The following is a 15,700-nucleotide window of genomic DNA, read 5'->3' on the forward strand; positions in this document are numbered from 1 at the left end:
CACCTAAGTTAGAGAAGACATGTGTGCGTTCATTTGGGGAAAAGAAGGGACAATATCTGATAATTAATTGACTCTCGAGGTCTAAATTCCATCCACTCCTAGACAGGTTCCTCATTGCATGCAGGAGAACAGTGAGGAATAAATGGAGAAAAGTAATTTAGCTTTACAATGATCACAGACTGTAGATACCAGGGTTCTCTGTGGCTGTTCCAAGATCCTGGTTTTCAGCAATGCTGGGGAAAAATTAAGCTCCCATTGATTTCAGAGCAGGAGATAACTAGCTTGTCAGAAAGATCTGTCCAGGAATCTTGATTTTGGTACTTAGGACACGTTTAAAATCCCGGACACCAATTAAAGCTTGGGACAAAGTGTGAATCACTAGGGCAGTCATAAAAGCCTCAGTGCTCCTCATACCAGCAATTTTCCTGTAACCTTACCTGGGTCCAGGGCTGGCACCTCCCTTTGTGTGTGGCACTGAGAGCAAATTAGCATGTGGGGAGGATGGCAAAGTCCAGCTGTCATGTCCTGAGAATACCTGAAGATTATTGCTGGAAGTCTCCAACAAATTAACTGGGGAGGAAAAAAAAAAAGCAACAAACAAATCCTCAGAAACATTGTCTTAAGGTAACAGAATATGGGCAGGCCTGAGGCAGCAATCTGATCATGAGGTTCTCAACCATAGGTAGAAAGACAAAATTCCCATGTTCATTTGGAGAGTAGCAAGGTGCCATTGTAATTCCAGGTTTGATTTCTGAGAAGGTGCAGCATGACAGACATATGATATGCATTTTTGCAAGCCTGGATAATAGTTTTTCATTAATAATTGACATATACCCGGCAATGTTTTGATACAGATTTCCTTATAATTCGAGATTAAATACTTAATCAAGTTTTATAAATATTGCCCCATCTCTTGATGTAGGCCAGGTTGCATGGGGCTTGGAACAACCTGGTCTACTGGAAAGTGCCCCAGCCCATGGGAGATGGGTTGAAACAAGACGATCTTTAAGGTCCCTTTCAAGTCAAACAATTCCATGATTCTATGATAAATATTTCCATTAAACAGGAATTCTTGATAAATTATAATTAGCAAGCAGATTACTTTATCCTTACTCTTCTTTCTGATCAACTTTTTCTGATCGAAGTAGAACCAATTTCTGAAACTCAGGGCCCAGATCTAGAAAGTGAAAGGGACTCAAAAGATGTTCTGCCAATAACCAAATGCTTTCATCTCACATCAGCTCCTACCATGTTCTTGAAAGCTGCTTCGACTTGAGAGCTCAACTGCATCACGGCATGACACTGAAAGAAGACATGCAGTGCTCTTTTTGTATAATTGGGAGCTACACTTAAAGCGAGGTCATACACTCTCATTTATAATTAACAGTTACAGTGCACCCAGCTCTTTGTACCTCTTGTTTTGCTGCCTTAAACATACTCAGTGCATGACGGGTTCAGTCCAGATTGTTACAGACACTCATCGTGCTCTTTCCTAGCCTCAGCTTATGTTTGTCTCAATGCTTGTGCTAACCTAAAGCAAGGGTCAGGCAGGCAGAGGAAACAAAGCAACGTTTTACAGCAGTACCTGTAGGTGAATGACTTCTCTGCATGTAGGGAGGTGGGTATGGAGCAGCCCGATGGCCCCGCAGTGCTGAATACCTCTCACAGCTGTGGGGAGTGTGTGGAGCTGGCAGAGGCAGAGGCCCACTGTACTGATAATTAGAGCTTCCCGGTGCACACATTGCATCAGGGTTGGAAATCAACCAGCCACCCACTTTGAGGGGAAAGAGAGAAGAAAACTATTATTATTGCACAAAAATGCTGCAATACAATTAAGAAAGCAACCAGCCTTCTTGCAGAACTACCCGTGCCTCAGAAATACCAGGTGAGTCCAAGACACTGGTTTTCAGGACAACTGACAAAAAAAATCAAAATGCCCCCCAAAAAACAAAATGCCCCAAAAGCCCCAAACCACCAACCCTAAAAACAAGACCTGAAAGCAACTACCAGAATATATCACGAACACCAAAGAACAAATGAAAGAAAAACTATCATTAAAACAAACAAAAACTCTGCTCCCCCCATTTTTACCTGTTTACCAATGAAAGATAATTTTATAGGTGGCAAAAATATTGACAGTTACAAATACAAAATAAAAAAAGGGGGTAAGAAAGTAAAAATGTCGTATATCATCTTGATTCTAGATTCCTTTTAATACTGAAAAACTGGATCACAAGGAAAATGATCCCTCTGCAGACCCTTTCACATTGTTTTCTACTGTGAGGTTTCTTCAATCTTCTTTTTTTTTTTAAAGGGTCTCTTTCTATGAACAAAATTCTGCACTCAGTAAATGACTGAGCCAGTTATGAGCCAGTTAAGTAAGTCGCAGGTTGCCAGCACCCATCATACCACACAAAACTTCCAGCTGACATGAATAAAAACCTTACTGTGAGAATATGTCATATGTTGACCTTCAGAGACTGTCTCTGGAGCATCCTTAGAATGATTTCTGAAAAGGAAAATATTTAGTGGTAAAACTTCTCATTGAAAAATCATGAAAGTTATAAACAGAACTGTTCACTAAAAATTGGAGAAGTGAGTTAAAAAGAGGCAGAAATCCATCTTCCTTAACTACTTGCTAGGCAGCAGTAGACCTTTCCACATTCTGCCATAAAGGAAACAACATACACAAAAATGTTTGTAAGTTTGTGCCATATCTGGGGGCTGAACCTGGAGTTCTAAATCTACCTGTGGGCACCATTCCTCCTTGCAGGCCTCCTCCCCAGACCAAGGCAGGGCTTTGCCTCCTGCTCAGCCAGGCAAGCTGAAGGCAGCATTCCCACTTCTGCAACTGCAAACCCTGATGCTGAGACACAACAGCTTCTTAAGTGATGAGAGGAATGAAGGGAAATACAGATTCTCCTTCAGGCACGTGGGGCACTTCACGTGTCAAAAGACACAGAAGGTCTAAACAAAATCTGTTAGCAATTATGGGCTGGAATGCATCATTTGGATGCCTCTCTGCAGTAAAACAGATGATGCAAGCAAAATTTCAAAAGATAAACCACAATTTGTTTCCAATGGAAGCATCTCTGACATCTTACATACGTACATCTTCGCACATACGGGTTACTTTTAATGAACACACCATACATTATCGCACAGTTTTAATAACAGTAGTGTACTTACAGTGCAATTTCATTTCACTTATGCTTTTTGACATCTGCAGTTAACTTTTATTCTCCCTGACCTATCAAATTACAGGATTCACTGGAGTGCAAGTACAATTTGGTGACCATATGCCGAGTATAACATTACTGGGGAAGTTCACACCATCTCATCTCAGACTTCCCCTGCAGACAGTGCTAAGTCCTAGAATCCCCAACAGGATATTCACCCATTTCAGACACTATCGTAATAATTATACAGAGATTCTCCCCACTAATATCAGTGGAGAAACTCTGGATTTAAAACAGCAGAAACAAGATTCAATTATGCCATTTTTCTTTCATATTGTGATGCAACGGTTTTAACCATATCAGCAGCAAAATGCTACTGATAAAAAAACAAAAGAGCTACAGAGCAAAAAAAGATTAACTCACCTTTCCTTTGCATCCAGGAATGCTTTGGCAAAGGGATTATACTTGATTTTGAGAGCTGTTATCTTGAGTTTACAGAAAACAAAGCATGTTAGTGAAGGCAATTTGGAATAGAAACTTTATAAAACATCTTCCAGAATAATCCTAAGTGAAACTTTCTGGGTTAGCCTAAAATATATCTCCACACTTTATGTTTTCCTGGGCTAGTTAGGAGACAGTTTTGCTCGTTGCCGAGTGCTGTGTACTTATCAGTGCCACAGGCAGAACACCAGTTGGGGCAGCCTGGCATGAGTTAGTCTGGCAAATCCTGTGGGATGGTGGACCATTTCAAGAGTTTAAACACTAAGTTCCCATCAAGTATGAATAAAATCTGCAGCAATACTAGCTAACAGATGTGACACGGGAGTTAGCAATTCTCACAGTCCAAAGCATATATCAATTACATTTTCAGGACTGGGAAGAAATTTTTCCATGGAATATTGTGCTGTTACACAATTTTATGTACTATAAGGAGCAGGGAGAGAGAGGGTTATCATTATAACTATCAGTTATTGCTGGAGAAAGATATTGGACTTGACTGTAGGGTTGTAGGGCTCTTTGTTTTTTTCCAGTAAAGGATTGGGATGCCAGGACAGATGGACCAGTCTGGAACAGCTGTGGCAGGATATTAAGCTAAGCCTGGCTTAGTACTGCAGCCAGACTCCAGATTAGTCAATGTTCTACTGCAGAGAGACGACAGAGTATTAGACTGGATGGAACATTACACTGCATGGGACTGATGGGGAAACAAGAAAAAAGCAGGCTGGTCTTGTAGATAATAACCTTTTAATATATCTCATCAATGGTGACCAAGAGCACAGTGTGGCATCCACCCACCTCTTCATTTTGGTAGGCAGTCACAGCTATGAACTGCGTCTCAGGGAAGGAGCAGTTCATCACCATCCGGTGGGGGCCTCCCACGCGAACTATGTGTACCTGGGGCTCATATTTATGCAGGGAGTTCAACATTATCTGCAGAAAGCAAAACAGAGAGAAAGACACCACTCTGGTATCTCACAGCTGCTCTTTTGCTCTGGCTTGATAACAGACCAGACGTCACTGTTAAACCTCCCGGTCAGTGATGACTGAAACAGAAGGACAGGTACTGTCTTCTCAGAATCACAGAATAAGCAGAGTTGGAAGGGACCCATAGGGATCCCTGCACAGGACCATCCCCAAGAGTCACACCATGTGCTGGAGAGTATCATCTAAATGCTTCTTGAACTCAGACAGGCTTGGTGCTGTGACCACTTCCCTTCCCTTATGAAAACCATAGGGCTGAACAGAATGAGACTTCACTGGACTTGTATTTAAAGCTTTTTAAACAGCAGCATTAGTGAATATTTGTAGCAGCAGCTATGGCCCTCAAACCATTGGGCTTCCACTGCAGTAGAGGCTGCTGAAACAGATAGGGGCACTCCCTGTCCTACTTCTACTATCTGAAAGACTCAGAGAATCACCATCACAGAAAGTGGGGCCAGGAGGGAGCTGAGGGAGTCACGTAGTCACCTCTCTGGGCAAGATGAACTGTATCTAAACAAATCTTGGCAGATCTCTCTAACCTGGCATTAAAAGCTATGAATAGCATTGATTCTGGGCTATTAAATTAAATTGTTTTATTATCTCTACTTCAAGAAAAAGATTTTTTTTGTTAAATCTATACTTTGCAAAGTGATGTATGCATAGATACATACATACATACATACATACATACATATAAGAAAGAACACAGCTATTAGCATAAAGCACCGCTAGTAAGCTACTACTTTCTAATACTATAATATAATGGGAAGCTGAAGCACAGAATGGGGACATGGTTTACCTTAACACTGTTGTCAAGATTTCAAAAGAAAACAAGGGAAGCTTCAGTCATTTGTTATTTGGTGACTGTTGTCTGGGCTCTGTTTCTCATATGGCTTTTCCTCCCCTGCTTTCTACTATGTTCCTCTCCACTTCATCATATATACATACCATGTTCCCCTGTACTTTTTTCCCAGGGTCTCTTCGACCCTCCAAGTTTCCTGTAGCTTTTTTTTCCTCCCATGCATATTTTTTCTGAGGTCCTGGATGCAAGAAAAGCATTTGCAAGCTCAGATCCTGTTCTATGCTGCACAGTCATTCTTGTGTGCTGGTTCCATGTTATGACTTATGAAAAGTCAGATCATCTTCCTGTTCTCCAGTCTGTAAAAACTGAGATAATTTCCTGCCTAATTAGGGTACTAGGCTTATGGAAGTACCTCACAAACCTAATGAAAATAACAAATAGAAAATGTATAACATTTACGTGGAAAAAATTGATTCTGGGCTGACAAGTATCATCCACTGTAGGAGTTTTGTACTAAACAAATGAGCAAACAAAAGGTCTTGTGCAACATTTTGCCTTTAGATGCATCATCAAAAATAAAATATGAAATAAAAGTAATTTCCCTGTTTGCATTTTTAAGGGGTTCAAAGAGAAAGTCACTTATTTTATGGTACATGTGGTTTCTTTCCAAAGGCCAAAGCTGATTCAATAGAATATTGATAATTATCATGATGCAGAAGCAGACATAGCAATTATTTCATTTAGGAGCAGCCTTTTATTCTGCTATCTGACTCCTGCCAACATTCCACTTACACCAAACAGCATTGGGGAACACAACAAAAACCTAATACCCGTGGCCATTTTTCCCCTCTTTCTCTGAAGTCCTATGTAAAAATCCCCAGCACACAAGACCAACTCTGAAAAGCTCCCTGATGATTAAGTAAACCACAGCACTCTGTCTCTCTTAACATCAAGAAGTCCATTAAAATCTGAAAGTGCCAATTAAGGCCTGTTTATCCCTGTTTACATTTGGCCTCCAGAGAATAATTGGCATCTGTGGGTGAAGAGGCCTGTAAGGGCTTCTATAATTACATAAATGCACCCTTGATATTTCTTGATTGGTAGGTGCTTGCAATTGAAGCCAGGAGGTGTATGTGGAAACATCAGGCCATACCTGCCCACTCCCATTGAGCTTGTTGGTAAGTTTGACTTTGCTGAAGGAAATGGCAGCTTTCATCCAGTGGGCCCCAAAGTTGGGAGAGTCTGGGTGGATGTAGACACAGCTGTGGTTTGGAGGCTCTGGTTTCCCAGCTGGCACCCATTCTCCATTGATGTACTTCCATCGGTGGCCATCAGTCGGAGCAAAGTCCAGCAGGAAGGAATACATGGCATTTGGGTCCAAGCCTGACACGCTGATCTTCAAAACGGGGAACATCCGCCTGGCCAAGGAAACAAAAAAGGGAGACATCACTGGAAAATGGTTTTGAAGACTCTCCTCAGTATGTTTGTGTCCAGATGCTAACACAATAGTTGAGTGTAAAAAATATCCTTCCTCACTCTCTCCTTCTATCCAGCTGAAGAAGACTCTTAAAGGTTAATATTTTATTTTATTTTAGTTCAATCATTTGGGAAAAAACTCATGTTATCTTAAAGTAGGGCACTAAGGTCTTGATCATGCCAAGAATTACGAACTGACCTTGTTACACTCTACCATGTTCTGTCCAGTGGCCAAGTCCCACTTTGACTGACTCTGGATATATCCTCTGAAATCATCCTGCACTCTCCAGCAATCAGGACTTAATACTAATGAGGTATTCAACAGACACCAGTTAGATTTATTGACCACACTACTCTATACAAAAAAGTTTTCTTTCTTCCTCTGAAGGGATGGTCATATTCTAGAATTTTGTGAGCAAAGTCAGTCAGTTACCTCTGTCAGTTCCCATGGGTCTTGTGTTGTTCTACCCAACATCTCCCACTTGAGTAGTGATTTCCAGGTAGCACTATTCTAAATGCCCTAATCTGCTACATTTTCCTTGTCTAAAAAATTTTCTTTACATTATCAGGGTTGTGTCATGTTGGTATGGCATGACTTAAATTTAATAAAATGTCTTTTTATATAATTTTCCATTGTTTTCCACATATTTCATTATTCTTTCATTCAAAGTACATCCTAAATTCTTAATATAGGGATATATTAAAAAGTTTGTAGTTAGCTGAAACTTTTTTTCTCCCTAAGTGCAACTATTCACATACTGTCCCATTACAATCATATAATTATCCAGTTTGAGAAGTTCTGGTTAAAATCCTTGCCGTTGTACCTTGCACTTGGCAGTTCTTCCAGTAATTTGGTCCCGTACTTCCATATTCCTTGACCTCATCTGCTTGATCAGGCTCTTTTGCTTTTAGTTCCATCTTACATGCAATGTTGTCCTTTTCTAAGCTCTAAACATCTATCCAGCCTTCCACAATCTTGTGCATTTAAAACTAAAATCCTACCTGTGCTTAGCTGGAGGAAAATACTCCTTTTGTGTTTAAAGGTCCATGCCACCTTTCCTCAATCCCCTTTTAACTATTCTTTTTTCTTTTGTAATACAGATTTGCAGGAGCTCACAGCTTGACTTCCAGCAGTGTTCTGCCTGTCCCAGTGCTTGTGACTGATGCTGCACAGCTTTGAATTGACACCTCTGTGCCTGAAAGTCTGCAGCAAAAGAGTTAGTAAACTCCTACAGTTTCAGGAACTGGGAATAATTTGTGGTCAGAAGAACAGAGGAGTCTCCCAACAAAGATATCCTATTCTTAGCTTGTCAAGGAACATATGTAATTGCTGTTATGTATCACCTCCAACATTCTTCTCACATGAGTCACAGGCCTTTCTGCCCCAGACACCTCTACACTGACCTCTCCTGGCAACTGGCATTTTTCCATGACACATTTTTATGGGCAGGCCAATGAATCTTTGAGCTCCTTTTCTCTATGGGTGTAGGGAGACTGGTTACACCAAAAAAACCACTGCAATAGCCTGAGGTCTGTGGCCATGGGGCTAAGGTAGCTCTCTAGGCTTAGTTAGGCTGCAGTGCAAGACATCCAAAATACATAAAGGAGCTGAAACTCCAGGCTCTTTCGAGGGAGACTGAAAGTCTTTGCCCCTGCAGCCATACTCTCTTGTGACACTCAAATACAGATTGCTAACAATCATTCTCCCATGACATCCCACTCACCACCTACCTTTCTGGATACTTTTATATAGTTCTTGCTGTATATATTCAGCACCTTCTGCTCACAGGAAAAGGCAGGATTTCAGAAATTTGAGATTTTTCGTCTAATATTGATAATTGGTGATGTAGGGTCAGTGCAACACTGAGGAAGATATCATAGAATAATTATAGAAACATAGAATGGTTTGGGTTGGAAGGGGCCTTAAAGATCATGCAGTTCCAAACCCCTGCCATGGGCAGGGACACCTTCTACTAGACCAGGTGCAACAAGCCCCATCCAACCTGGCCTTGAACACATAAGGGATGGGAGACCCACAACTTCTCTGGACAACCTGCTCCAGTGCCTCACTGCCCTCAGTAAAGAATTTCTTCCTAATATCTAATCTAAAACTGCTCTCATTCAGTTTAAGGCAGTTACCCGTTGTTGTATCACTCCACTGCTGTCTAAAAAGTCCCTCTCCAGTTAGAGGATTTATATGCTACATGTATCTTTCTGACCAGGATGTACCAGCCACCCAATTGATGTGATAAAAAGTATGGATGCATTGCTCCCTCCATCCCTTAGACCTTCTACAGTTGGTCTTCAAAGTAACACATTTAGATATATAGATGAAATTGAATTAGAGGGGAAAATAAATCACATGAAAATTTAATTTCACTACATTTCTCAGGGCGATTTCTGTTACATACAGGTTGCTAATTCCTCTGCCCACAATGCAGGCTTCTCTGCCTTTCTATTTGAGAGGCTCGAGTTTATCCCCAAAGGACCTATAGACCAATGCCAGAAGAAAATACAGTCATTATCAACTCTAACCTCCTACAGCATCAAGATTATAGCATTTCCCTGTGTTAACCAGCTTCCCTCAGAATTAATGCCTGCCTTGCTTGGACCAGCATGTCTTGACTGTACAGATTTAAATGATGGAGAACTTACCATGGAGAACTTGTTCAGCTGATTAAAGTGGCTTTATTGCTAATATCTGTCTTAGCCTGGCAAATGGTGATTTCTCCAAATTTGTTTCAGTCAGAATGTTTGTTTCAATGATCAAGTAGGTGCACATGTGACCCCCATTACTGCAACAAATGCGAACTTCAGCCTCTTGAATTTATTTAGAGCAGATCTGCTACCATTACTCCACAGTACAGAACTTGAGTGGGAAGATGTTTGATACATCTTCCCTTGAATGTGCAGGAACCAGTAAAGCTGCTTTAGCATTTAAGGCTGCAAAGGCCTTCTTTCCCCCTACTCACATTTGCCTTCATTGATCCCCTGTGGATTGTTCCCATCAGAGGAGATCAGTGCCTTCCTGCCTCCAGGCAGTAATGGGGATTGCAAAGTCTCAGGATGCTGCATACCTAATATGGTATAACCACTGAGACAGAAAACCTACTCAATCAGACAAAAAGAGCGTTTGATATTGAAGTGTCAGTTGGATACAACAAATCTGAGTAAAATAGGAGATGGTTTCCCACCATTATCAGCTGCAACCATTGGGATGTATTTTGCGATAAACCACGTGGTTTAATTTTAGTGATGTCTATCCTGGTCAGAATGTATCTATCTTCCCTGTGTACCTAGACATATTGCTAGGGCAGGTGATTATTATAATGAATTATAATACAGCCACGGAGACAAATCTATGTACTAACACTGAAGATGGTTCATCTAACTGTGGCATTTTGGGACCCCTGGTACCAATTAGAGATGATGCAATAAGAGCAGATAGAACTGTGCATGCTAGAATTTGATGCCTGAGGATCACTAGCCAATTAGACTTTCATTCTCTGGGATGCTCCTGGATCAGGTTTCGGTTTAATTTCTGGGTTTTGCTAACATGTCCGTACCAACTGTTTTAGTTTTCACACACAGTAAGTTTAGACCAGCTCTTCTCTTTCATAGTGGAACACGGTTTTCAAAAACATTTGTATACCCTTCAGCAGGAATGATTGAGTTAGTTATACTGATTGAAGCAGCAGCAGCATAAGGTCAATATTTTTTCTACTGAGAATCCCTCTGGAGACAAGAATTCTGAACCTGAAAAAAACTCAGCACTCATAGGAAGCTGTCTCAAGTTTGTCTTTTTTTGAATAGCCTGGACTTGTTCAGAGATCTTTGTTGCAGGCCACAGTTTGTATTTCCTTTTTTTTTTTTCTTTTTGGTGCAATAATGTGATTTTTATGAAAGATACTTTCAGAAACACAAGAGATCCTTTCTCATTGTCCCTGATGCTACAGTAACTTTGGTAAAAGGACTTATGCAGATGACTGTGTGACATACTTCTGTAGTTTGTTACTTTGATCATAAAGAACCTATTCCTGCCCCCACTGACATTACTAGAGATGTCACGGGTTTTAGAAAAGGTAGAATCAAGCTGATAAGGCATGTATAAGTTAGAATAACAAAAATAAGGCAGCTTACACAATGAAATAAAAAGTAACAAAACACATTCAGATAGATTTCCTCATCATCATAAAAAGATTTTGTCTATGCACTCACCCTGACATTTTAGAGGGAACTAATATCACAATGCAGTCATGATTTATATTAGCTGAGAGGAAAGAAACTGAAAAAAGCCTGTTGGTAAGGTGCAATTCTTTGCACCAATTTAATGAATTTTAGGCAAACCTTTCTTACCTCATTTTTGGTCACTTCTGCTGCCAAGGAGTCAGTTTAAACTACTGTATACTAAGAGTAAGTCCACTCAGAAGTTTGCTGTAGCCTAACAGCAGTTTTTAAAGCAATTTAAATGAAGCAAAAGCAGCTTCTCGGTGTAAGGAGAACCTCAGCAGCAGATTTCTATCACTGTAGTTTATAAGAGGAATCAGAATGGCAACAGGTACTGTTACCCAGGAGCTGGTATTTTGGGCAGGTAGCTGTTGTCTTACCAGAGTAACCCTGCTGAGCCGATAGACTAGATTTTTCCTTTTTACTGCTTTCTCCTATGTCCCTTGTCAAACTACAGCCAACAGTAATTTCATCCCCAAATTCTGCTAAAATGAAGACTGCAAAATCAATGAAAGTCCACATGAGTAAATTTCCATCTCTTAATTCCTCTCTCGTACGTGGATCTCCTGAGAGGTCTCGCAAAAGAAACGTATGCATGTTGGGGGGTGGGGATGGGAGTTGCAGCAGAGGGTGCATTAAATGAAAACCTTAGTTCCACTGTACTGGCAAACCTTTATTTTAGTAGCTGCTTGTCTGTTATGGGCTGGACTCTGCTGTTAGCCCAATTCAGAGCAGAACCTCTGTGGAGAGCCTCCCTCAAGCCAGTGCCTGGTTCAGAAAGAGTATCCTTCTTGACAGGTTTTGCACTCTTTTCCTGTGCCTTTCCATATTCCCCAAATAGTAAGATATGTTATCCATTAACATCACAATATTTTGTCTTTCTAAAACTACGTATGTTAACCAATATTCTGCACTGGTTTCTAAGGGCACCACCAAAAACTATGGAGCCATACCAGTGTGGGACCATGCATACATACATACATACCACATAGAACACAGTTTTATTATACCCCATTCTAGTACAGACTGCTTGTAAAGCTGTTAATATCCAAGGCCAGAGAGATGAAAACTGCAGCTGGGATAACAGCACCAATCTGCTTCTGTACAGTAATTTGAGGTCTACAGGTAAGGACTTGCTAATAAAGGCTAGTGGTTATTAGCACAAAAAGTCATTCCAAAGGTTTTGAGAGGTACATCTATTCCCTTGCAAAAGTTCCCTTTTTGTGCAGCCTTAAGTCAGTCAATATATTTTTCCAGCATGTTTCAAAGCAGGAATAATGGGTGGCAGGAGTGGTCTGGCAGTGACCAAAGAGGAGCAGGGGCACCCCATTTTGTCCATATGCTGGTTTTAGGGGACTATGAGGATGCAGTCCCCTAAAAACTGTTGTGTGCTCATTGCAGTTCTTTCGAGTCTGCACACACAGTTTATTATTATAGCACTTAACCCCCCTGGCTGTCACCTACACTCAGCCCCCAGATCACTCACCTGCCGTTCTTGGTCACGATCATCTCATTAGTGACTTCCCTGAATCTCTGCCAGAGCGTCGCATCCTCTAAGACAACCTGGAGCTGTTTCTCAGTGGGGTCGCCTTTGTCTCTCCCAGCCCGGAGTTCACTCTCCACTACGCTGAGCAGCCTGGAGACGGTGCAGTCGCTGGGTTTTTTGCAGCCCAGGTCTGCCATGACGACTTTACTGCCAGAAACTTCAGGTAGCTGCTGAAAAGACAAAAATAATGAGCTACATAAAAAAAAGCCAAGTCAGTTCATTGGGCAACGACTGACAAACATGCTCTCCTCACTCTTTTGCCACTGACAAGCTCTTTCCTCTGGAAGTCCCAATGGGCAGTGACACCAGCGTGTGGAGGTTTACGCACACGCTCCACACAAAAAGAGGACTATCTCCTAATTACCTGTCAGACAGTCAGGTGGGTGGCAGGCTGATGACTCAATTGGCTGCCTTGAAAGAAGAGTCCTCCATCCAAATTAGCATGCTTTTATCTTTTTTCAACCTGAAGTGGGTCTAATTGTTCTGCTTGAGAACCAGGTTTCCATTAATGAAAATTGTTTCATTTCCAGACTGAAACAATGCATGGAAATTGCATTCACGCTGGTGCGGACTCTGACTGAAGGAGCTGGTAAGAGTCAAGATAGTTACACAGAGAAGGTAGTCTTAAAATATTTTCACAGGGCATGTTGAATAAATGCATTAACCTCATTCCTCTACGTCCCTAAATCAAAATGTAATAGTAAGAGACCGTTCTGCATTGAGACTTCAATGCACAAGGAAAAGGTAGCACCCCTAGATTACACTGTTGATACATATTTTGTCCATCCTTTGGTTCCACTGTCATTCAAAAAACTCTGCTGCACCTTACAAGTGTTGAACTTCCCTCTGGCTGCATTTCCAGGGATAGACTCCACACTTCTGGGGCTGAGTGTGAGCTTAACTGCCTGAGGCCTGGCATTGCTGACCCACTTCAGGTCCATCGCATACAAAGGCTTGCTCAGCATCCTTGAAACAGGCATTCCCTCTGAGACCTTCTCTGACAAGCCTAATCCAACAACACATACTCCCCACAAAGAAGCCACCATTTTACTGAGAAGTCCAACAACTTCAGCATTCAGCCAAGGATGTGAGAGACCTGGGTTTAGTTCCATTCAAGAGGGTTAAGTGGAGGCCCTGTGAATGCCAGTGACCCGTAAATACTGCACTTTGGTATATAGCAAGGCATTTGAATGCCTAACTTCTCCTGATACATCTATCTCTGATAATGTCTCTGAAATTTCTGGTCTGTTGGACATAAGAGAGTCAGGGATTTGATTATGAAAATGTAGCGTTGGAGGTCATTTTTAGAGAAATATACTTTTTGTGTACTAATTGAGAACTTTGCATTCTTTTAGTTCAATAGCCTATGCTTCTGACTCTTTAAATCCATCATTTGACAAGGCTCAACAAACAGATCTCACAGCTAAGAAGCTGAGAGATACTATCTACCTAAACAGCAATGGCCAGAGCTTGATGGCACCTTATTTGGCAACAAGTCCCGCTACTAATCCCTCAAGACCTCCATGGAGTAAGGATCCTGCTTGCAAATCCTCAACACTTCACAGCTGCAGGTGTGCAGCAATGTGATGTTCTGCAGAATGGGAGGCTTTAGGAGGGAATCCTCAGTTCCCAGAAATGTCATCACCATTGGAAGATGCAAGCTAGGCAAGTCTGAGGTATTTTCTCTCCTCTATTCTACTCTTGTGAGACCCTACCTGCAGTACTGCATTCAGCTCTGGGGCTCCCAGCACAGTAAGGACTTAGACCTGCCAGAACGAGTCCAGAGGAGGTCCACCAAGATGATTAGAGGGATGGTGCACCTCTCCTGTGATGACAGGCTGAGAGAACTAGAGTTGTTCAGCCTGGAGAAGGGAAGGCTCTGGGGAGACCTCATAGCAGCCTCCCAGTACTTAAAGGGGGCTGATGAGAGCTGGAGAGACTATTACCAGGACAGTGTAGTGATGGGACAAGGGGGAATGGCTTTAAACTGAGAGTAGGTTTAGATTAGAAATTCTTTACTGTGAGGGTGGTGAGGCACTAGAAGCTGTTACCTGGAGAAAGTGTGGCTGCCCCATCCCTGGAAGTGTTCAAGGCCAGGTTAGATGGGGCTTGGAGCAACCTGGTCTAGTGGAAGTTGTCTCTGCCTATGGCAGAGGGTTTGGAACGACATGATCTTTAAGGTCCCTTCCAACCCAAGCCATTCTATGATTCTATGCTGCCTCCAAACTTCACTCTCTAAAATCCCTTCCCTCTCTTCCTTTTTTAATTGTCAACTCCTAACACAAATACCTAGATTATTTTAATCTATCAGCAAGCTCACATTCAGAATTACACTAGCAGATGTCAAATAGCAAGTTCTAGTTAATAAACAGTCCACTTTCACTGCTGAACAACTAAATAATGTTTAATGTCTATAGGATATTTAGGTACCTGGAAGTGTGACCCTTTGCATTTGGAAAAATAATTGCATCTCTGGTAGTATGCTTGTGTAACATGGAATAAGTTTATGTTTGGGTTTCCCTTTCCAAATACTCAAGAGGAGAGAGAAGCTACTACTGTAATTTTTCCCTGCATGGGATCAAATGGCATAGCAAATGCATAGAAGATGATGTGAGACAGTTTTTATTTTTATTATATTATAAATGCAATTAAACACAGAAATTGAAGCTGTTGAAGTACCATGAATTTCAAATCAACATCTTCAGCTTTTCAGTCACTTCTAAAACAGAGACATGCTATTTTGAGATTATTTTTTTTGGTTGAAGCCCTATTTCTATACAGCTTTTTTTAGACTCAGTTGCTTAGAAATCAGGAGATTCAAAGTTGAGGCAACTAAAGAGACAATAGCTCATAAAAGTAGTAATATTTCAGTAGAATCATGGAATTGTGGAACCATAATTACACACAGTTATTTCCATAAACAAATAAAAAGGGAAGCAGCCTGGTTTTTAAAAGTACTGACTGCCCATCTGTCCCACAGGGCTTCAA

At 41.3% G+C, this 15,700-nt stretch overlaps 1 protein-coding gene across 7 annotated transcripts in view; it reads right to left on the minus strand.

Moving 5' to 3' along the window:
• Nucleotides 1-15,700, minus strand: part of TBX19 (T-box transcription factor 19) — a 46,141-nt gene that overhangs the window by 17,376 nt on the left and 13,065 nt on the right. For 5 of the 7 annotated variants that reach the window (XM_051781014.1, XM_051781020.1, XM_051781015.1 and 2 more), the window contains exons 5-11: nucleotides 12,653-12,882; nucleotides 6,617-6,881; nucleotides 4,476-4,610; nucleotides 3,603-3,664; nucleotides 2,448-2,509; nucleotides 1,586-1,774; nucleotides 438-570 (exon numbers count right to left, since the gene is read on the minus strand). In XM_051781014.1, the coding sequence (XP_051636974.1) occupies nucleotides 438-570; nucleotides 1,586-1,774; nucleotides 2,448-2,509; nucleotides 3,603-3,664; nucleotides 4,476-4,610; nucleotides 6,617-6,881; nucleotides 12,653-12,882 (1,076 nt within the window). Of the gene's footprint in view, nucleotides 1-437; nucleotides 571-1,585; nucleotides 1,775-2,447; nucleotides 2,510-3,602; nucleotides 3,665-4,475; nucleotides 4,611-6,616; nucleotides 6,882-12,652; nucleotides 12,883-13,076; nucleotides 13,481-15,700 lie in introns of those variants that run through there. The other 2 variants (XM_051781017.1, XM_051781016.1) reach the window with 2 other exon arrangements.

The sequence above is a fragment of the Manacus candei genome, unplaced genomic scaffold, assembly GCF_025592945.1.
Source record: "Manacus candei isolate 608988 ecotype Guabito, Panama unplaced genomic scaffold, ASM2559294v1 h1tg000014l, whole genome shotgun sequence".
Classification (NCBI taxonomy): Eukaryota; Metazoa; Chordata; class Aves; order Passeriformes; family Pipridae; genus Manacus; species Manacus candei.